Source organism: Triturus cristatus, chromosome 9 (genome assembly GCF_964204655.1).
Source record: "Triturus cristatus chromosome 9, aTriCri1.1, whole genome shotgun sequence".
NCBI classification, from domain to species: domain Eukaryota; kingdom Metazoa; phylum Chordata; class Amphibia; order Caudata; family Salamandridae; genus Triturus; species Triturus cristatus.
In genome coordinates, this window is record NC_140592.1 from 78,058,441 (window position 1) to 78,081,184 (window position 22,744).

The window sequence follows — 22,744 nt, forward strand, 5'->3', positions numbered from 1 at the left end:
CTCCATCCTCTTCAGGATTACGAAGACAATAGAATCGTTTTGCTTCCCTCTTTCATCATTTGCTTTTGGCACATTGGCTTTCTTGCTTAGAAGCTTTTGTATTTCTTCTTGCAGAACAGTTTACTTCACCTATTGATGTAGTCTAGAAGAGGTTACTACCCTGTGTCTGTTGACGGAGTTGCAGATTTAATGTAGTAACAGTCCTGTAAAATGTCCAAAGCCCATTTGTCTGAAGTAGACTTTGTCCAAATGTTCTGCTTAGTGCTTAATTTGAACAGGTGGTTTGCGGTGCTCAGCACCGGTACTTAATTCTCAACACTGGCTCAAATGTCAGTCCACCACATGATGGTGCTGTCTGTCTAATGTTGAGCGGGGCACAACAACCGCGTTTCATAAGTCAATATACAGTAAAAATCGATAACACCTGCAATCCAAGCCATTTTTATAGCTTTGGGTGGCCTGGAAGAGCCTGAATTGTCACACTTTTATACAAATTAAGCACTGGTCCTGGTACATCCAGAGGTGGCCACCAACCATCAACTTTGGACCGCACTAGGCATAATAGGGGGCACTGATTTCTTGATGGCCTTGTGATGTAGATGAAGTTATAATCTGCTTCTTGGCTCTTTCAAGATGCCTGCTGTCAGCATACTTTCCTGACACAACATATTTAGTAGAGGAGAATGAACTTTGGAACTCGTTTCATCTCCAAACATCATGGCGCCATGGAATGGCATCTTCCATAGCAGGTGCAATGGAGGATTCAGTGCACCAATCGTTGAGGAGTATCTGGTGCCTTGCTACAACTGTTTCTCCCGATAATGTCTCCAGGCTTATGCTCCATCGAAAGCTGAGTCTGATGGTACCTCGACTTGCTATTCCAAACCTTCATGCATAGATCCAATTCCCCCATCAATTCCCGCAAAGCTCATACAAGGTCGCTGGCCAGTATCTGTGGAGTAAGTGATGGGTCTCAAAGCGAGATTTGCACCTTCTTCAGAAGGAGAAATCTTCCTTTTGTCAGTAGGGTATCTAAGAATTACACCCTTCACTGCCATAGGTGACATGCCGCCAAAGCTGAACAATATAGAATTGACCTGGACAGGTGCTGGGAAATAGCCAACACTTAAAATAAATGGATATATGGCCTGTTCTGTCCAACCTCCTAGAATTACATCTATCATGCCTGAACACAAAAAAAATATAACCGGGGAAAGCAGCTGATATTCTAGGACTTTTCATTTCGTGAGACCTGGAAAAACTGCTCCTTGGAAGCCCCTTGTTTTGTTTACTTTGCCAAAGAGAATGGGAAGAGTTCTCTTGACATGGCTGCACTCTATTGGTCAGATGCTGGTCCTTCCTTAGTGGGATGAGGACCCCGCGTCTCCCTGTGTACTGGGGTTCAGGAGTCTGTACATTTGGCTTCTTCATCATCCTGTCCCCCAAACGCCCTGGCTACGGCTGACACATTGGACCCAGGTGCCCTCTGCTTGAGCATTGCTGAGAGGACTAATCAAACAACACCTTTGCCTGCTGGGCATTTTTGCCAGAGGTGAAGATGATCTTGACTGGGTACGTCCCTCCATATACCTGTGCTTGTGTGCTCTTTTACTGCTGCTCCCTCTGGCTGAAAGACAACAAAGTTCTATGCTAACACCAGGAACCCATGCCTTGGAGAGTCACAAAAAGCACACAGTGCCTGTGAAAGAGCTGTCTTTGTAGCACAATATAAGGGTGGGCGGAGATGCATCACCCAATCAGACCAGCAGGAATTCCTGCTCGGAGGGTGGAATTTATGTCACAGTGAGGTCTTATATTTTTAGGTCTCGTATAGAGCAGCGCATGCGCTGCCTCTACGAGGCATCAAGTAATTAGTATTAAGGGTGAAACTCCACCCATTTCGTTTTTTTCGTTTTGTCCCTTGCCATTGGTTTAAATCTCGCATTGTTCTTTTTACCTCGCTCATTATTGGCTGGTGGGCCGATGCGTCACTTCCGTTTTGTTCCGTTTTCGGAGGAAGCAGCATCGACCAACTACAGTTCCCTGACGCTGCAGGGCAGTATCTTTCAGTGTAGGGACTACTTTGTTGTTGCCTGTTTTCTTTACTGAGTTATGGCTTCACTATGAAAGCTGTGGGATTCCTGACGTAATAATAGGTCACATTAAAACCCCAATAGTGCGGTTCAATTAGTTTCAGGTGTGATATTATGACACTACTCAGACATTTCACCTTCGGAATGGGGAATTATCCCTGGGTTACTGCACAGATTTCTGCAGCTTTTTCCACGTTCTGTGCCATGTTTTTTCTCCGTCGCAATTTGTTTGCCTGAAAATTGCGAGGGTGCAGTAGAGCTCGTGTCTCGCAATCCGGAATAAGGAAAAAACTCCCATTTCCAACTAGAAGGGGGTTTTCGAGAATCTCGGAATGAAGTCCTGATAAAGCAAAATATGGTTACAAAATCCATAAACTTACTTTTCACAAAGAAAGTTGGGCGCTGACCCTCAAGCCATCAGGCGGAAGTCACCAGGACATCTTATAATGGCCAATTAGTAGTTGAAAAGGGCCTTGGAGCGGAGATCAGGGTATCACCTCGAAAGTCCACTGTCCGTCCAATGCCTATTGGGTCTCCCTGCACGTCAGCTCCAGCTTCCGTTGGTATGAGGTAATATTATATATACGTTGTAAACCACGGAAGGCAAGGAACACACACACGCCCGTGTGGGGCAGCAGGTGTCGCTAGTGTGAAGGGAACACACGACTGGATCCTCGGGCTGTGCTCGCTCTTGACTTCAGGCCTCTGCCCACAAATGATCTGTCATCACTTTAGTCTTGTTGCTTACCCGTGCTCACTGTTCAGATTATGCCTTTCAATGACAGAGACTACACCTATTATGGGGAGGCCTTTTTCAAAAAGGCTTTATTTACAGTAAATCTATTCGCTCGACAAGCCTATCCATCAAGTATTCACGGCAGAAAGAGCTTCGGTGGTGTGTTCTATTTGTACAGCCAACTGGTGTGCAGTTCTTTCTCTGTAATCGCCGAGTTCTTTCAAGTTAACCAATTAAGCGTCATTAGTCACTGACTACAGTGCCATGGTGTGTCATGGTTGCTTGAGAAACAGACATCTATTTTGGGGTTGCAAATGGTGAAGCAGTCACCCTCTGATACTCTGAAACCATTCTATATGGCCTTTTACTATAACGAACAAAGCAAAGAAAATAAAACAATGCTGATATCTACCAGCCTTTAAATATTATCTTTCTTCACTAAATAAACATGCCTCTCCTTTCCTGTCCCTGTCAAGTGAAGTCACCTGCTATCGGTAAATATTATCTGCACCACGTTCTACAATCAATGGATCGCATCACATATACAACAACGTTTTTGCTGACTAGTGTCTTAAGTTATTCAAAAACTGGAGCTGCCCTATTTTACTACCTTACACAGTGGCAAATGGTTGCTCGTCACAGGAGCTTTCAGGGTATGTGATGCTTTTGGCTGGAAATATAGTAGCACTGGTTCATATATCTAAAGTAAGTAGTAGAACATACCGGTAGTATATACAAAGCAACATAACAACACAAAACATACCAGGGCACATCAGAAAAGACTCAAAATAAAATGTAACGCAACAACTGCTGTACAAAAAAAATAATAATCCCATTGCAATAATGCAGCACAAAACACAGCAGCACAAAAAAGCAAACACATCACCACCTCAACAAAACATCACACAACAATTGTGTACACATGTTATACTCAAACATTACGACCACATTCCATGGTGAAGGGTGTTTGGATCAAGGGCTGCCTTACTTACCACTAAGGACGTGAGGACTAAGCACAAAAAAGTTTGCGATCCAGCCCGTTGTTTCCATTGGTCTACGCCTCGACCTCATAGTCAATTCTTCAGTGAATCCTTAAATTATCCCTAAATAGCGGCATTTCTTGCAGATGCTGTTGACGCTGCTGTCCTTAGGGGTGACCGAAAGGGAAAGTGGAAGTGTTGTATCTGAAAGCAGGTCACAGAGGATGGGGATCTGTGGATTAGTCCCCTAGAAACAGAGAGGGCGTATACATTCAAGGAGGACTCGCTTCATGAACGCTTCATGGGAGATCTAATCGGATTTACAATGACATAGCATGAGTGCAGGGCTTAGTTTCAGAAAAAAAGGAAAGAAAACAATTGTAGGGGCCAAAGGTTTTTAGGTCGAGCCTGGGCAGCGCATCCGCTGCTCTGCGAGTTATGCTGTATTGAGGCAGGGACTTGACCTCTGCCCACTGTCCGCCCACATTTTTCATTGGCTTGTGTCATTGTCCACTGTAAACAGTGGCTGTTCATTGGTCAAAAGGCTTAGAAGTCCCTCGTAAGTACTGCCTTGTCTCATTTTGTAACCTACCATGGTATTGTTGCTCGATATGCTTTAATTACAGCCTCCAAGCACTGTTTTCCCAAATAGCTTTTCTCCTGCCTGTTGTTGCAGGCAGGACACACTCTCTTGTAATATTTTTTTAATAGCACACATTTGCAATGCAATAGGTCTCACATTTGCAAGAGTTTGAGCTATTGACATTGTAAATGCCAATGCCTTTTTAAACAACACATAAGTAAAAGGCATTGTCATTTACAATGTCAATAGGTCAAACTCTCATAAATGCGAGACCTATTGCATTGCAAATGCTTGTTTACTGAAGGGAGGAAGAGAGGAAATCTAATCACCTCTGTCTCTCTTCCTTCCATTACTTAATGTCCGTGCTCGGTCACCATCATGGGTCACAGAGAACATGTCGTAATTACACAAGGAGTTATCCAATAGAGCTGGGTGGAGAACGTCTGAATTTTGTGTTCAAGGCAGTGAATACTTGAGTTCTGTTTCTTGGATAGGGCCTACTCTGGGTTCTCTATATTTTTAGGTCTGCCCTTAGTCAAGACATTTTGTTTTTACTAAAAGTATATGTATAATATACTTACTTATAGAGGCTTTTGGCCCACCCTCTTCATCCATTGGTCTGTTATTGTGCCATTCACATTTTCCTTCCACCCACTACAGCATACAGCATGCAACAAAGGGTCAGCCCACTTCAGCCATTGGCTAACTGCACTGTGAGTTATGGTATTCGTCCCTTTCACAAGGAGCACGTCCACACTCAAAGTAGTTCCCTTCAGTTCCAGGGACGGCTAGTTGTGTGTTTTTTTAGATAAAAAAATATTTTAGCTTTTAGCCAATGTTTTTTTGGGGGATTGAGGATGTCCTAGCAGTTTCCCCAACAATAAAGTTTTGAAAAAACCATGGCAAAATAAACAAGCATTGAAAAAGCCAAAAGGCTGGCAGCCTTCTTTTCCTTCGAATGTATTAATCTAAACATCAGTGCGGGTCAGTTTATGCACAAGCCATCAGTGGGTGGACTCCACCTAGACCAGGAGCCTAGGGCTTGCCCACTATCGTTACTGGTAGTCTGGAATTGTGGGGACGTGCAAAGACACCCGTGTGTAGCTGGTGAAATCAGGCTCGCTTGTGCCAGCCTGATAGATTTATAGCCTGTGCCTGTCCAATGTGGGAGGGTCAGGTGCGAGAAACAATAGAGACTCTGAATATACAAGGCTGACCCGGATGTCTTTGCCCTTCAAAGGCGACATGTGATCATCTGGGTGCCAGAAATGGGCGAGAGACTGTGGCCTGTAGGAGAACGTAAACTCCAGTGTCCGAAAATACAGTTTTTGTTTTTTGCAGACTTAACACACATAAATGGAAGCGCCCACAAGCCTCTTGCAACACTGATTTAGAAGGCCAGTCCTGGCTTTTTAGCTAAATGTCCATTGATCATTTTAAGTCCAGACCTACAATTGGAAAACTGAAAGTACAGCCAAAATCAGAAGGCAAAGTTGCAATATCAGACTGGCAGAGATGTGATGCATGAGCAGGGCCACTTGAGTCTTTCTTCTGTATTATTTAGCGTGCCACCCCAAAGTTATTACTTTCAGTTTGCCCAGGTCTACCCAAGGCATAGGAAGAATATAAAACACGGTGCACTAGTGACTCCAATCTTGATTCCTCCTTTTTGATGTATTTGTCTCTTATATTCTTTCTAATTTTTGCTGGTCTTAATCCAACTTTCTGCCAAACAATCATCGCCTCCTGCAGTGTCATCTTAGGGATTTTTGGGATCCTGGGCAAGGCATATTTCTGATGCACGCTTTTAGCAAATATATTGCTTTTTCTTACCCATTTTCTACTAATTCAAACACACACAATGCCCCAAAATCCTTAAAATGACGAGAGAGCGAGAGGGTGGCGGGGGGGGGGGGTAATTCCCAGCGGGCCCCTTGGAGATGCGCGCCTTGAGCAATTGCCCACTTTGACCATCCCTTAGACCGTCTCTGGGTCCCCTTGTCTTCCCTCCTAGTTTCAGCACCCAACCCATTGTACATCATGGCACACAAACCTTCAGTCCTGATTTCTCCATGACAGACTTGCAACCCCTTCTAAAGCTTCCTCTTTCCATCTTTATTCACACTATTTTAACAGAGACTGAATGTAATGCTGCAAGATGGCTCAGCGAGTTACCGCTTGCCACTGGCACGCCCTATGATCTGCCCTGTAAGTCACTATGCCTCCTTCTGACGTCAGTCGATTGACAAACATTGCATTCGGTAACAGTGGCGCCTGCATTTAGAGGTCTGAGAAACAGTAAAATTGTACTGGGAAAAATACAGTTATTAATAGTAAAACTTTTACACGTAATTTTGTGCAGCATTTATATATTTTTTTTAATTTCGTTACTATTCTTAATGTGCAGTCTTTAAATAGCTCTAGAGAAAGCGTTGTACAAATGAAATAAAAAAAATGCAGAAGACATATTTATGTCTAGGAAATAGCATACATCTGCCATAAATTACACACGTGTAGTAGGTACCATTGGATAGGATACTCCCTCGTGAGGCGTCTAGGTCATGTTACTAGGGGTATCAGTACCCGCTGAGCATCCTGCCATCTCATGATACTGAATCCTGGAGTCGTACTCTGCACCTAGTTGTACCAAAACCTTACACCCTGGTCTCTGCGGCACTCTGCGTCAGGCATACTGTGAGCACCAGTCTCCTGTCCCACCCCGAAGGACTCCATCCTTGGGGGCCTCTGGCTTTACGTCTGCAGAAAGCCTTGAATTAAAAACAATGACATGGATTTTATATTTCTCCACACAGTACTCTGAAACGTATTCATTGAACGGGACATATAATTTGTAGGTTTCTTGAAAGGGAACATGTATTTAAAAAATTGGTGCAAAGAAGTTGCACATTTTGATTAGAGCAGACACTTTTTATGTGGTTCGGCATCGATAAACCAGCAAATGAACCCATCTGGCTGCCTTCACAGCAACCGCATAACTTGGAATGTACAACCTTGCTCTTTCGTTATCTGTCCATGATGGTGTGTTTTGAGCTTCTCGCTGTCTCTGTCGCTACTGAAGCCCCCCTCTGTGTCCCAAAGAGACAAGGCATGGTCCAGCGACAGAGTGTTATGTTAAATTAGCTTATAATGCACATGAATCACCTCCAAAGGGGTATCTCAGCGCAGTGGAGACCAACAAGCGGGGTAGCCATACTATTCGAATAGTTTGGTTTTGAGACATTTTCTGAAAAGAAGGTGATCAGTGCACTTTCGTATGTGAGTAGGAAGTTTGTTCCAGTAGCAAGGGGCCAGATAGGAGAAGGCTCCGCCCCCAGGACGGACGAGGTTTCCTGATTCGTGGTACAGTAAGAAATGCCTGGTCCATCCATCTTAGAGGCCTGCCTGGCCGGTAAGGGATGAGTTTCTCCACTAGTGAGTCTCTACCTTCAGCTTTGGTGGCAAGGGGGCCGCTTGGAGTGAGAGGAAAGAGTGAGGCTGTCAGAAAGTTCATCATCCTACTCATGTCAGCATCACTCTGATGACGTCAGCAAGTGTAAAATATCACAGGACAGAAACATTCCACTTTTACTAAGCGTGTTATTTGCAACTCTCTGTTAGAGGGTGAGCAGGAATATATATTTAAATAAAAACCTGAAGTAGACGGTTCAAGGGACTGTTTGACTCATGTACATTTGGATTTGTTTGTAGTTAAGCAGATCTACGAGGAACACTGCCCATAGTAAACCAGCCTTGCATAAGGATGAGATTGTACAGATAAGGTTAAGGAAGAAGGTTCAACTGATTATACATTGAAAACAAAAATCTGATTGGCCGCACTCTGCTAGTCCTACCAGCGTGTTACCCCAAAGAATTGTGGTCCATGAAGTAGCGTCGGCGGGTACGCCTATGCCAAAAGTTTAAAATGAAAATAAGTGTCGCGTTAGCCATCCCTGGACACGTGTTTCGAGGTAGTTGCCTCTCGTCAGCAGGGAGTAGGTATGTGTGTAGGGTTGCTGCGTAGGCTGCCAAAAAATATTCTCAGGTAAAGTACCACTCAAGGCGCGCAGGTGCGTAGCCATGGGCTCGTCAGCCCCATCGGCTCAAGGGAGCCTGAATGTAAACAAAAATCTGATTGGCCGCACTCTGCTAGTCCTACCAGCGTGTTACCCCAAAGAATTGTGGTCCATGAAGTAGCGTCGGCGGGTACGCCTATGCCAAAAGTTTAAAATGAAAATAAGTGTCGCGTTAGCCATCCCTGGACACGTGTTTCGAGGTAGTTGCCTCTCGTCAGCAGGGAGTAGGTATGTGTGTAGGGTTGCTGCGTAGGCTGCCAAAAAATATTCTCAGGTAAAGTACCACTCAAGGCGCGCAGGTGCGTAGCCATGGGCTCGTCAGCCCCATCGGCTCAAGGGAGCCTGAATGTAAACAAAAATCTGATTGGCCGCACTCTGCTAGTCCTACCAGCGTGTTACCCCAAAGAATTGTGGTCCATGAAGTAGCGTCGGCGGGTACGCCTATGCCAAAAGTTTAAAATGAAAATAAGTGTCGCGTTAGCCATCCCTGGACACGTGTTTCGAGGTAGTTGCCTCTCGTCAGCAGGGACTAGGTATGTGTGTAGGGTTGCTGCGTAGGCTGCCAAAAAATATTCTCAGGTAAAGTACCACTCAAGGCGCGCAGGTGCGTAGCCATGGGCTCGTCAGCCCCATCGGCTCAAGGGAGCCTGAATGTAAACAAAAATCTGATTGGCCGCACTCTGCTAGTCCTACCAGCGTGTTACCCCAAAGAATTGTGGTCCATGAAGTAGCGTCGGCGGGTACGCCTATGCCAAAAGTTTAAAATGAAAATAAGTGTCGTGTTAGCCATCCCTGGACACGTGTTTCGAGGTAGTTGCCTCTCGTCAGCAGGGAGTAGGTATGTGTGTAGGGTTGCTGCGTAGGCTGCCAAAAAATATTCTCAGGTAAAGTACCACTCAAGGCGCGCAGGTGCGTAGCCATGGGCTCGTCAGCCCCATCGGCTCAAGGGAGCCTGAATGTAAACAAAAATCTGATTGGCCGCACTCTGCTAGTCCTACCAGCGTGTTACCCCAAAGAATTGTGGTCCATGAAGTAGCGTCGGCGGGTACGCCTATGCCAAAAGTTTAAAATGAAAATAAGTGTCGCGTTAGCCATCCCTGGACACGTGTTTCGAGGTAGTTGCCTCTCGTCAGCAGGGAGTAGGTATGTGTGTAGGGTTGCTGCGTAGGCTGCCAAAAAATATTCTCAGGTAAAGTACCACTCAAGGCGCGCAGGTGCGTAGCCATGGGCTCGTCAGCCCCATCGGCTCAAGGGAGCCTGAATGTAAACAAAAATCTGATTGGCCGCACTCTGCTAGTCCTACCAGCGTGTTACCCCAAAGAATTGTGGTCCATGAAGTAGCGTCGGCGGGTACGCCTATGCCAAAAGTTTAAAATGAAAATAAGTGTCGCGTTAGCCATCCCTGGACACGTGTTTCGAGGTAGTTGCCTCTCGTCAGCAGGGAGTAGGTATGTGTGTAGGGTTGCTGCGTAGGCTGACAAAAAATATTCTCAGGTAAAGTACCACTCAAGGCGCGCAGGTGCGTAGCCATGGGCTCGTCAGCCCCATCGGCTCAAGGGAGCCTGAATGTAAACAAAAATCTGATTGGCCGCACTCTGCTAGTCCTACCAGCGTGTTACCCCAAAGAATTGTGGTCCATGAAGTAGCGTCGGCGGGTACGCCTATGCCAAAAGTTTAAAATGAAAATAAGTGTCGCGTTAGCCATCCCTGGACACGTGTTTCGAGGTAGTTGCCTCTCGTCAGCAGGGAGTAGGTATGTGTGTAGGGTTGCTGCGTAGGCTGCCAAAAAATATTCTCAGGTAAAGTACCACTCAAGGCGCGCAGGTGCGTAGCCATGGGCTCGTCAGCCCCATCGGCTCAAGGGAGCCTGAATGTAAACAAAAATCTGATTGGCCGCACTCTGCTAGTCCTACCAGCGTGTTACCCCAAAGAATTGTGGTCCATGAAGTAGCGTCGGCGGGTACGCCTATGCCAAAAGTTTAAAATGAAAATAAGTGTCGCGTCAGCCATCCCTGGACACGTGTTTCGAGGTAGTTGCCTCTCGTCAGCAGGGAGTAGGTATGTGTGTAGGGTTGCTGCGTAGGCTGCCAAAAAATATTCTTAGGTAAAGTACCACTCAAGGCGCGCAGGTGCGTAGCCATGGGCTCGTCAGCCCCATCGGCTCAAGGGAGCCTGAATGTAAACAAAAATCTGATTGGCCGCACTCTGCTAGTCCTACCAGCGTGTTACCCCAAAGAATTGTGGTCCATGAAGTAGCGTCGGCGGGTACGCCTATGCCAAAAGTTTAAAATGAAAATAAGTGTCGCGTTAGCCATCCCTGGACACGTGTTTCGAGGTAGTTGCCTCTCGTCAGCAGGGAGTAGGTATGTGTGTAGGGTTGCTGCGTAGGCTGCCAAAAAATATTCTCAGGTAAAGTACCACTCAAGGCGCGCAGGTGCGTAGCCATGGGCTCGTCAGCCCCATCGGCTCAAGGGAGCCTGAATGTAAACAAAAATCTGATTGGCCGCACTCTGCTAGTCCTACCAGCGTGTTACCCCAAAGAATTGTGGTCCATGAAGGTCCAGGGATGGCACACGCCACGCATACTTGCATTCACACTCGAGCATAGGTGTATCCGCCGACGCTGACCTTCAGGGACCATTTTCATTGGGGGAACACGCCTGGTAGGTGTAGCAGTGTGCGACCAATCTGGTTTAACTTTATATTCAGGCTCCCTTGAGCCGGTGGATTCGACGGACTCATGGTTACGCACCTGCGCGCTACGAGAGGTACTAGACCTGATACGATTTTAGCAGCTTACACAGCAACCCCACACATTTTCCTACTCGCTGCTGACGAGAGGCAACTACCTCGAAACACGTGTCCAGGGATGGCACACGCCACGCATACTTGCATTCACACTCGAGCATAGGTGTATCCGCCGACGCTGACCTTCAGGGACCATTTTCATTGGGGGAACACGCCTGGTAGGTGTAGCAGTGTGCGACCAATCTGGTTTAACTGATTATACATTGAGCTAATATACATAATTTATTGGAAAATAAACATTTGGCGGCCAGGAGAGCAGGACAACGGGGTGGGGACAGGAGAGCACAAGGTGAGAACTTGCATGGGGGAATAGGGATGGAATCATATTAGGGTAAGCACAGTGCTTAATTTGTGAAGAAATAAGTGCCGGGGCCCCTGTCAGGAGGCTACTGCAGCTTGCACCGCCCATTGCCCCTGCCAGCACAGCCAATCACAGCACCTACACAATTACTCACTCTTGCGCTCCTCTAAGTGTGACAGTTCAGACTATTCCAGCCCCTCCAAACTATAGGAATGACTTGGGAGGCAAGTATTAGTCATTTTTAAGATATATTCTGTGATCATCTCTAAATTCGTTATGATGATCTTCCATATGGTGGCTTTGTTTAAGTGGCGGTGTTAACAATTAAGTGCCGGTGCTGAGCACCCAAAAACCACCTCTCAAATTAAGCTCTGGGTAAGACTTACAATTCAGGGCATCAATTTTGAGAGTTGTGTGAAAAGTAGGTAGGGAAGGTGAGGCCATTCGATCGATCTTGAGAACATTCCAATAAAGTAGGGCGAGAAAAAGGAAAGAACACTAGCGAGACTGTGTGACCGGAGGTCTGCAAATACCCATTCCAGCAGCTCCATTCACAGCACTAAGAGCCTCATTCACAAAGGGCCTGCGCACTCGCAGGGGAACGCTGAGCGGTCGTGAGAAGGCCCCGCAGCCATGGGGGGGTCTCCGCACTCGCAGCGGAACGCTCAGTGGTCGTGAGAAGGCCCCGCAGCCATGGGGGGGTCTCCGCACTCGCAGGGGAACGCTCAGCGGTCGTGAGAAGGCCCCGCAGCCATGGGGGGGTCTCTGCACTCGCAGCGGAACGCTCAGCGGTCATGAGAAGGCACAGCAGCTATGGGGGAGTCTACGCACTCGGAGCAGAATCCCCGCAATGAGAATTCTCATGGAATATTTAAGATACTACTACACAAGACTGTTTTGCTCACAACGATTGTGTTTATGAGGGACTTTGCACTATGGAAACGAAGTTGGGAGCGGGTTTGCCAAAGATTACTTAGGTGCTGTTTAGCTGCAGTAGACATGGTGTAGATGAAGGAGTGTAAGTGAACTTTGGAGTCAAGTAGCACACCAGGGTTTTTAGCAGAGGAGGAAGGAGCAGGGTGTTGTGGCCTCTTGCTATCTCATGCATTCTCCCCCCTGTCTTGATGTTCCCTGCTGCTCTGCCAGGGAGGGAGGTCATTGTGTGGTTGGAACGTTGAGAGTGGTTGTGCTTGGATGAGTGAACAGCTGGAGTGAGAAGGGCTGGGCAGCAGGATGCTGATCCTAGTGGGGCTTTACCTGTAACCTACAACTAAGCTAATAAACCTACATCTATAACTTACGAGTATCCATCTTTCATTGTAACACTGGGTGACCAGGAAAGAAACCAATCAGGGGGACTGGGAGGAGTGAAAATAGGTTGATTGAACCTGCAGAAGTCTTCCATTTTATGAATCAATGTTTTGAATTTCTCACAGTCTTAGTAGCGCTGACATAGTCCCAAATGCATTTCTTAAGAAGTAGGGATCAGCCAGGGCTAGGAAGCAATATGTCCAGGTGACATGGTACCACATGTACAGTTTGTGCACCACACTTTGCTGTAAAGCCAAATCAATGCCCCTTTCTCTGGATTAAGGGTTGTGTTTTTTCTCTCTCTACAGAAGGAAGGCCAGTCCAGAGCTTACGTCATAGCAGAGGAGCTGCTGTCGTCAGAGCGCGTGTGAGTACAAGTTGGGCCTGGTTCACCTAATTCTAAGAGAGAGTCTGTCTGTGCTTGACTCACTAATAGAGTTCCATGTCTGTCCACAGGTACTTGGAGCGCCTGAAGCTGCTACACACCGTGAGTGCATCCTTCACGTCTGACTCTCTAGATCCACTGTTTTACTGTAATTTAGTAAAAAGAGGGTTTTGAACATGTTAGCAATTGATGGCAGGCTGGTGAACCTCTCGAATTGCTTTCTTCTGGTGCAAGACACTGTGCTCTTTTGAATAGGGGCGTGTGAAGTTGCAAAGATTTATGTTTTTGCAAAATTCAAAGGGCTTTATGTCACAACGTTTTTCGTTTTGCTACATTTAAGTGGAAATGATGACTTTGGACAAGTAACTCCTAAAAAGTTGTGCTGATTAACTTATACTGCGCAGAACATAGTCACGAGTCACAAAAATAGGGTAACATTTAATTGGGAGAGTTATGGGCCAATCCATAAAAAAGTGTAAAAGTAGATTAGAAGATTTGCACCTGTGGTTTAGTGTTGTTTTACCCTTTTTTCCAGTTCACTAGCATTTTTGCAGAGGTGTGCCTGCAAACATGTGCTATTCACAGGTTTCAAGTGTACCCCTCAAGAATTCTTGTGACTTTTTCAGGCGTTCCAATTTTCTAATGTAGAATTGTTTGCACAGTACAGTTCAGCACTGAGAAATGCAAGTGCCTAAATCCAATTGCACATTTTCTTCTGCTTGGGGAAAAAATATTTTTTTTTAGCATAAACCTCTTCCTCTAGATCCCACTAAGTATTTTTTGGCAGTTTTATACAGCACAAAACTGGGCCAGGGGCATGAGAGTACTTTACAAGGGAACTGGATATTACACAGGAAGATGAAGTGGTTTGCCAAGATTCAGAGGATGTGAAGGGAAGCTGGAGGCTGAGTCCGCAGGTCCAAAATCAGCAGCTCTAGCCACTCGACCACATCTCCACCCATGCTGGTGGGTGTCCGCTTCCCCATCCCACCTCGGATGTGGATTTCCTCCAACCCTCTGCAGACGCAAATCTCCATTCATTTCCATGGTGTACCCAAAATGTTGTGGGCATGTTCAAACTCAGAAGGCGAACCATGCCAAATTAAGAGCCCATTTTCTTGCCTGGGATTTACACTTCAATAATTCTACAAAGTCATGGCGAGCCATTAGCAGTTGTAAAATGATTTACACTTTCTAGGTGTTCATTTGTGAATAGATGTGTCATACGTTAATTAAATACCGTTGTGAATTAGGCAGCTAGTGTTGTTTTCTTGAGAATGTAACACAGCAGTGAGTTTAAATGTTTTCCCCATCAAAACATTGTGTCCACAAATTGACTATGATAATATTGTGAAATAAATGTATATATATATATATATATATATATATATATATATATATATATATATATATATATATATATATATATAATCTACTGGCGGTCGCCAGTAGATAGTTATAGTTAGGACCGTGTTTCCATAGGAAATCCGCAACATTCTATTTGGAATAACTTTGGCGCCGGTTGACGAATCCTCGCGAAATTTTCAAAATAGGTGGGGCGCTCCGCTCCGCTCCTACCCTGAAAGTCTCGGGGGGATTCGTCAAGCAGGGGCTGAGAAAAAAGGGGGGTCCCAAAACGCGTTTTCCCCATGCATTTTCCCAGCTACGGCTGAACAGAATTACTTGAAATTTGGCAGAGAGGTAGTCCTCAGGTCAGAGATGTGCCTTTTGCAGGTCTGGTGTAAATCTGTTCAGTAGGTCCTGAGAAAATAGCATTTAAATCAATATATATATCTGTAAGCGCGCTCCGTGCGCTTACGGTAAGCTTACCGTACGCGTACGGTGCCGTGCGCGAGCTCAATTCTGATTGGTGGTTACATGACTGTAAACATTCGAATCGGTCGAAATCAGAAAGTGTCGGCCGCCATTTTCTGTCTCTCGCACTGAAAAACAAAGGTGGATAACGTGAAAAGGGGGCAACGGAGAGAGTTGCAGACCCCCTAGCGTTTGTCAGGGGGTCCACGAAGGACCAAAAAGTACGAAAAATACATTTAATAATTTTTAAAAAAAATCACGGAGTGCGCGTACGGTAAGCTTACCGTACGTGCACGGCAAAAAATAATTAAAAAAAAAAAAAAACGAAATAACAATCACATTTATTAAATAAATTGAAGGACCCGCAAGGGAAAAAAAAAATTGTTACTGTGTAAAAAAAGGCGAGGCGCGCACGGTATGAACTGCGCAACATGGGCGCTCGGTGCGCGAAGCGCACCGTGCGCGCAGGGTGTGCGCACGGTGAAAAACCAGAAAAAAAAATAAAAAATAAATACATAACTTAGCATTTAAAAAACCGTACAAATTCACAGAAAAAACCATAGGTTTCACACACGTTATAGTTAGGAATTAGCATTTAAAAAACCTTGCAAATTCACTTAAAAAACCATAGGTTTCACACATGTTATAGTTAGCTGTACATTTCACTCGTAAAAAACCAATGAAATTCCACGTTATAGTTGGATCAGGTAACTATAACTTGCGCGACCGCAATCCACAATGTGTCATTTCAGATGTCATCATTGATGTGATGAGTGATGTCACTGACCATGTCATGAGTGATGTAATATGTGACGTCATCAGCAGTTTATTGTGGGCGCGCAAGTTATAGTTACCTGATCTAACTATAACGTGGAATTTCATTGGTTTTTTACGAGTGAAATGTACAGCTAACTATAACATGTGTGAAACCTATGGTTTTTTAAGTGAATATATATATATATATATATATATATATATATATATATATATAGATATATATATATATATATCCACAAACAGCTTTCGCGAAGAAAGAAACCCGAGCCTCTTGCAGCGGTGGGCTGTGGCGGGGACGCGAACCCCATATCTCCCAACCAATCGTGCTTCACTCGTTTCGGAAAAACGATGCCACAGCCACTTGCTCCTTATCACAGCGTGTTTATTAAATCAAAGTTTGGCCAGTCACTCGACGCGTAAGCGCACCGTAAGCTGCCACAGATATATATATTGATTTAAATGCTATTTTCTCAGGATCTACTGAACAGATTTACACCAAACCTACAAAAGGCACATCCTTGACCTGTAGACTACCTCTCTGCCAAATTTCAAGTAACTCTGTTCAGCCGTTCGGGCTGTAGCTGTGTCTAAAGGTCCTATGGAAAAATGCATGGGAAAAACGCATTTTGGGACCCCCCTTTTTTCTCAGCCCCCGCTTGACGAATCCCCCCGAGACTTTCAGGGTAGGAGCGGAGCGTAGCGCCCCACCTATTTTGAAAATTTTGCGAGGATTCGTCGACCGGCGCCAAAGTTATTCCAAATAGAATGTTGCGGATTTCCTATGGAAACAGGGTCCTAACTATAACTACCTATTGGCGACCACCAGTAGGTAATATATATATATATATATATATATTAACAAAAGACCGTGTCTTGTCAATTTCCCTTCTACGGGAAAGAACGGAGGCGAACCCGAAGTTAGTGCTCAGTAGTATTTTATTTGCTTTTGTTGCCTTCAAACCACCATGACTGCCACGACGCGTTTGGCCTAAGACGGCCTTGATCACATGACATATATATTATTAACTACACATCTACTCTGGTACTTGATATGGTCGAATCAATATTTTGGCAGGGCGATATTTAGTCATACATACAACTCATTTGCTGTGCAATGCCTTAGTGCAAAAAAATTCAGTACAAAGTACATTTGCAGAGGAAAAATATGAAAATACTACATTTTGTCTATTGAATAGTTTTGCCAAAGGTAAACTGCACACATTTTGTAGCTTGGCTGGGTTTGAGCAGAGAGAAAATTGTCTCGCAACAGAATGAAAATGATTATGCAACACAGAAAAAAATTCTTACAGAGGTAACCAGGGAACTGATCAACCGATATTGTGTGGAAAAAGTACAAAAAAGTCTTAAATGAAATTACAGGATACATTTTTTTCCAGTTGGAGTTTAGGTACTTGAGTGTGCTCAGTAAAGTTATAAAACTTGGCAGTGATGCTGGACACAAGAAAGACAGACTAATAGTGATAGGAAATTTTAGTTAAGCTCTCCCGGGGTGTTGCAGACGAGTCACTGTCTTACTCAATGTTGGTTTGCTTTGGAGAGCTTAATCAAAGTAAAACCAATAGAGCAGATTCAGCCCTACTTGGCTGTTTTTGTTGCACTTTCAGTATCTTTTGTAAGTGTCTTGTACTTATTTTACACTTCAGGCAGTTGGGATGTCTGATTTCTAATTTCTCTAGTTCTGTGGTCATTATTGTGGAATTTGCATTCTACTGGGAGCACGGGACATTTAGCAAATCTAATCATATTAATATTTTTGATATATTGCTTTTTTTTAAGGAACCCACTTACATAATCGCATTTATCTTCAGTAACATTTACAAACCATTCAGTTTGCCTATCAGATTGAGGATGGTTTAGAATGACAGTGTATACTCATGGGAAATTCTACTTTGTTGGTTATACAGATAGTATTCATGGTATATCTATGCAATCCTAGCATCCATGGTGTGAAATCCACGTCTGATGTGGTATTTCTATGTTCCACGCATCGATCAAACAATCAAGGCATTTATAGCGCGCGCTACTCACCCGTGAGGGTCTCAAGGTGCTGGGAGGGGGGGGGGTGGAGCTGCTTCTGCCCGAACAGCCAGGTCTTGAGTAGCCTCCTGAAGGTCAGAAGGTCTTCGGTCTGCCCTAGGAGGGTGGGGAGGGCGTTCCAGGACTTGGCGGCGAGGTAGGAAAATGATCTGCCGCCGGTGGTCGTTCTTCGGATGCGGGGGACGGTGGCGAGGGCGAGGTTGGCAGAGCGGAGCTGGCGATTCACGGTGTAGAAGGTGAGCCGTCTGTTGAGGTATGTTGGTCTGGTGTTGTGGAGTGCCTTGTGTGCATACATTCAAACAAGTTGTAAATGTCATAGAGGGATGTTGACTGGAAAGAGAGTATCAAGTTATGTTTTAGTCTCTCATTGGCACAGGATTATGCAGGTCACAATGGTGTGTGGAACCAGTTCAGGGGCATCACAATTGAAAACATATAAAAATAGGGTTAACTTGCTCAAATATATAGACAAGGATACTATGGAAAAGTTACCAACACTTTAATCTGGGTCCTGAAAAGTATTAATCACTGCGCACAAGTGCAATCCACATGGTTTATGTGGTATCACACATATGTGGGTCACCAATGCCAAATTCGGGATTCTTGTTCGTGCTTGCCTCCCTCTTGTCCTTGAAAACAGGAAGTGATGGATCACTGAGCTGGCCAATGAGTCACAGCCAGGCGTACCAGGCATTCAAAGCAAGGCAATAGGAAGTGCCGCCTTATGTTTGTGTATCAGGGAAGAGAGGGCGCATGGAAAATATTTTGTCGGATTATAACAGCAACAATATTTATACAAGGCAATTTTAAATGGAACAGAGGTATTAAAATATAAACATGTATATTTTGTTGGAACAAAGTACACAAACATGGCATTTTAAGCTGATTTTAATGGTGTATTTCAACATTGTGTTGTTTGGTATTTTTAATATTCAAAGTGTCACGGGCGCTTCCTGCACTCTAAACAAAACACTCAGCCATGATTAAGCTTAGAAAGCTCAAAAACATTTCTGTTATGTCAGGAAAGACTGGAAACCTTGAATCTATATCTAGGGAAGAAGATTCAGGGAGCTGATACAGGGATAGTGTTCGGTCTTTTGTAGCTGAACCTCGCCCTCTGTCGCTTTCCTGTGTTTCCACCACATCTGCACAATTCAGCAGCAGGCTGGCTCCAACTGCATCTACCACTCTTCATTGTTTCTCTCTTTTGCAACGTGAAAAGGAGAAATGGACCGCCCTGTTGTTACCTCCCTTGATCTTTTGCTTGAGGTTACTTTGAGTTGGACAAGGGCAGGGGGTTTCTGCCTCTTTCTCCTATTGCCCCATTGCCATTCCATTCAGGGGGTTGTGTTCACTCGAGCTTAGCAAGGATGTAATTTGGTGGTCTATTGTTTAGTGGCCGCATAGAACCCTTATTGTTTGCATTATATGATTATGTTCATGTTTAATACATGCGGTACAAAATGTCGTTGCTACATATAACAGCTGGGATGGATTCGTTGGACTTCCTGCATTCTCCGGCTCAAAGTCTCTTAGCCACATTTGTTATTCCATTTGATGGAAACTAATCTCTTTTCTGCTTCTAGCTATGTTTCATAGGACATAACCTCTAATCCTTTCTGTTTTATTCACCTTCTTCAGCTATTCTACTTAGTGACTTTGGATTTTCCCGCTGTCTACTTCTTGAATTGCCAATAGGTTTACAGCAGATAGGCAAAATAGCAAATGTTATCTCAATGTTTAAAATATCAGTACATTGCCAGCATTACATGGCAAACTCCAGGGCCAAAATTATTGTAATGTTACCTGTATTGTGCCTGGTGCAATTTGGTATTGTATTTACAAAGAAGCGCTTGAGATCAGATATAGTGCATGGGACCTGAAAGGACCAGCATCTTTGTGTTGCTGTCTTAAACGTAATATGAGAATCAAACTTGACCTGTGCGCTTAACAGCAGGCATCCGAAGTTGATGAGAATGATACTGAGGTCATGGTGGAGAACTTCCTTTATATTTTCTGTGACCCGTTGGGTTATGTCAGTGGAGTTCTGTAAAAAAGCATTGTGAAATGTGAGACTATTTTGGTCAGACACGATGTCAGAAGTGTACCCTTGGGAGGTCAAAGGATCAAAGGGAAATGGTCTACTCTTGTGGAGCAAATGTGCCACGGTAAATGTATGGAAAGGGTGGATTCCTCACATTGGCTTTTCCCAAAAGTTGTTGTTAAAAATGTGTCAGAAGAATTGTGCCTATGTACGGTCTTAAGGTTTGCAGACAAAAATATTTTGAAAATGTTCTTTCCCTCCTCATGATTCAGGAAATGATGGCAATGTTGTTCAAGGCATTTCTCGACATTAGATTTGTGGATAACAAGAATTCAACGTTTATTACATTTCTGATACCGGGCAGAGAGAGCATGGCAGTATCTGCAGTTTCTTTTTGGGTTGTCTTCTTCTTTGTCTTCTAAAAGGAAATGCATGTTTTGTTCTGCCTTACAATATGACATCATCATTTCTGCCATGTCTGTGGCTGAACATAATGTGATTTGAGGGAAGGTGTACATGTGTTAAGAGAAACCGAAAGTATGGCATAGAAAATGTAAATTTGTGCTTGTATGTGATGTATTAAAACTAAACCTCATATGATCTATGCTGTCACTGATACACCTATTCCCAAAGACAGGGAGCGGTTGATATTTTTTTAGGATTCTTTGAGTATATTTCAATGTTTGTTTCTGGGTTTTTGCAGAGACGCAACAATCAGATGCACCACGTATACAGAGGTGCAGTGCACAGGGTTGTGATTGGCCCTTCTACCCTGATTATGGCTGCCTTTTGCTGCCAAACCTTGGGGGAGGTGATTCATGTTCTATGCTTTAATTAGGGATCATGGCACCTTGCTACACTGCTGGGTTTTCAAATGATTCTTGAACGCTCAAAGTAAGTCCTGAGGCCATATAATGGACAGCCATGATGGCTCAGGACAGAGCAGGCTTCCCCCTTAGATTGGTAACGTTTTTCTCAAAAAGAGCATGGTACTGACCCAGAAATGAGCTATCTCACCCCGTAACAATGGGCGAGTCAAATATGCTAGTTAATGTAAACACTTTCTGTCCATCAAGCCATACAATTGTTAATTGTATCAAAAGATACTGATCAGAAGTTAGTAGTACAGTTCTTGCAACCAGCCGGGTCCCGCATCTCTGCTCCTGTTTTCCTCTTGCACATCGAAGAACAAGAAGCAGGCCCACTGACCAATCACAGCGCTGCAATGCAGCATTGTGATTGGTAAGCACCCAGGCTCCCCTAACCAATCACAACGCGGCAATGTAGTGTTGTCATTGCTTTTGAGTGCCTGGTTAAATACACAACTAGGGAATGGGGGCCTGCGCATGTTCTCCATGCAGACTGTAATGCAGCCTGCATAGAGAACGGGGAAAGTGCACATGACTGGGTTGGGCGGCCCAAGAGGGTCGACCAAACAGTCATTGCGCACTTAGGAGTGGGCAAACCACTTCTCCCCTGCCCTGCTCTGAGAGCAGAGCAGCCCCGCCCACTCACCCACCCGCAAAGCAGCATGAAGCAGCATAAAATGATAATAACGAAAAGTTATTATCATTTTATGTTTCTGCTTCGCACTGCTTATAAGCAGTGGGGCGACGCTGCTCCTCCATAGCGGGGGAGCCGCCACTGACTGTCACTCTGATCTGACAGCCCTTTGGCAGACATGCCATCAGGTCATTGGTTTTCAGGGGCAAAACCAGCTGATGCACCATATTAAAAAACCCTGTGTCTTCACCTCTGAATGGCACAGAAGCCATCTGGCAGGAAGGGAACATCACCGATTTAGGGTGGTGTTCCCATTTTACCAAACTCTGAATGACCCTCTCAGATTCTTTGGGCTCAGTGCAAGACACTAAATAGGCGATGCGCGGAGAGTCAACACGGCAACCCAGGTGTTTGAGAACAGGCTGGAGGAAACTCTACTCCATTGTCCAGTGACTTGAGATCTACGTAGGATCTTTGACAAATCTAGAGCTCATCCTTGACTGCCGGACTCAGAGGACGGGATTGCCTGGATTTCAGTTTTTACCTCAGCTTTGAGAGGCCAGATCACTACACAAGGTCTTAGGCCCGGCTAGACACCATCATTTATGCATTACTCTGCTCCTTAGGAGGGAAAGGCAACCTGCAGAGACCAGAGGGAGTTTGCATGAAGCCTGGCCCAATGTCAGTCTTAGAACACCTTTCGTAGAACCTTGTTTGCTGCACATTGTGGACCAGAAGGTCTAGGTGAAATGTGAAGATGAAAGCATTATCCCTATGTGAGCACAGATACGTGCTACCCGCCCAGGTAGCTGGATGGCATTGATAAACCTGTAGCTGTTATTAGGTCGTTGTTGCTGTAGTTAGTAAGACAGCTAGTTTGGACCCTCTGTGTCACATGCATGGTAGATTATATGCATGGATTGGTATTTATATAGCTTGAACCTAGATCTGAAGCAACGGAGTGCAATACATTACCCAGGAGGTTTTGAGACTGTCTATAAGATTGTGTACATCAAGTAGGGATTACTCAAGTACATTTTACACACATTACATTTCACATTTTTAGGAACTGATAGATTAAGTGATTTGCCCAGAATCACACTATGTTGAGTCAACTGCCAAGGTTGGGATTCTAACCTGGAACCCCAGGTTCCACAGGCAGCAGCTCTAGCCACTAGGTGACAACCCTTAGAGACGTCAGTATGGTGCCCTACCCAGCAAACTATGAGTCTTTATTTCTTACTCAACTGTACTTATGGCTCCAGGGCCCAGAGATG

At 44.8% G+C, this 22,744-nt stretch overlaps 1 protein-coding gene across 3 annotated transcripts in view; it reads left to right on the top strand.

The window, feature by feature from the left end:
* FGD5 (FYVE, RhoGEF and PH domain containing 5) overlaps nt 1-22,744 on the top strand; it is a 466,200-nt gene that overhangs the window by 222,435 nt on the left and 221,021 nt on the right. For all 3 annotated transcript variants that reach the window (XM_085624451.1, XM_085624450.1, XM_085624452.1), the window contains exons 4-5: nt 13,194-13,252; nt 13,342-13,372. In XM_085624451.1, coding sequence (XP_085480577.1) covers nt 13,194-13,252; nt 13,342-13,372 — 90 coding nt within the window. The remainder of the gene's footprint in view (nt 1-13,193; nt 13,253-13,341; nt 13,373-22,744) is intronic.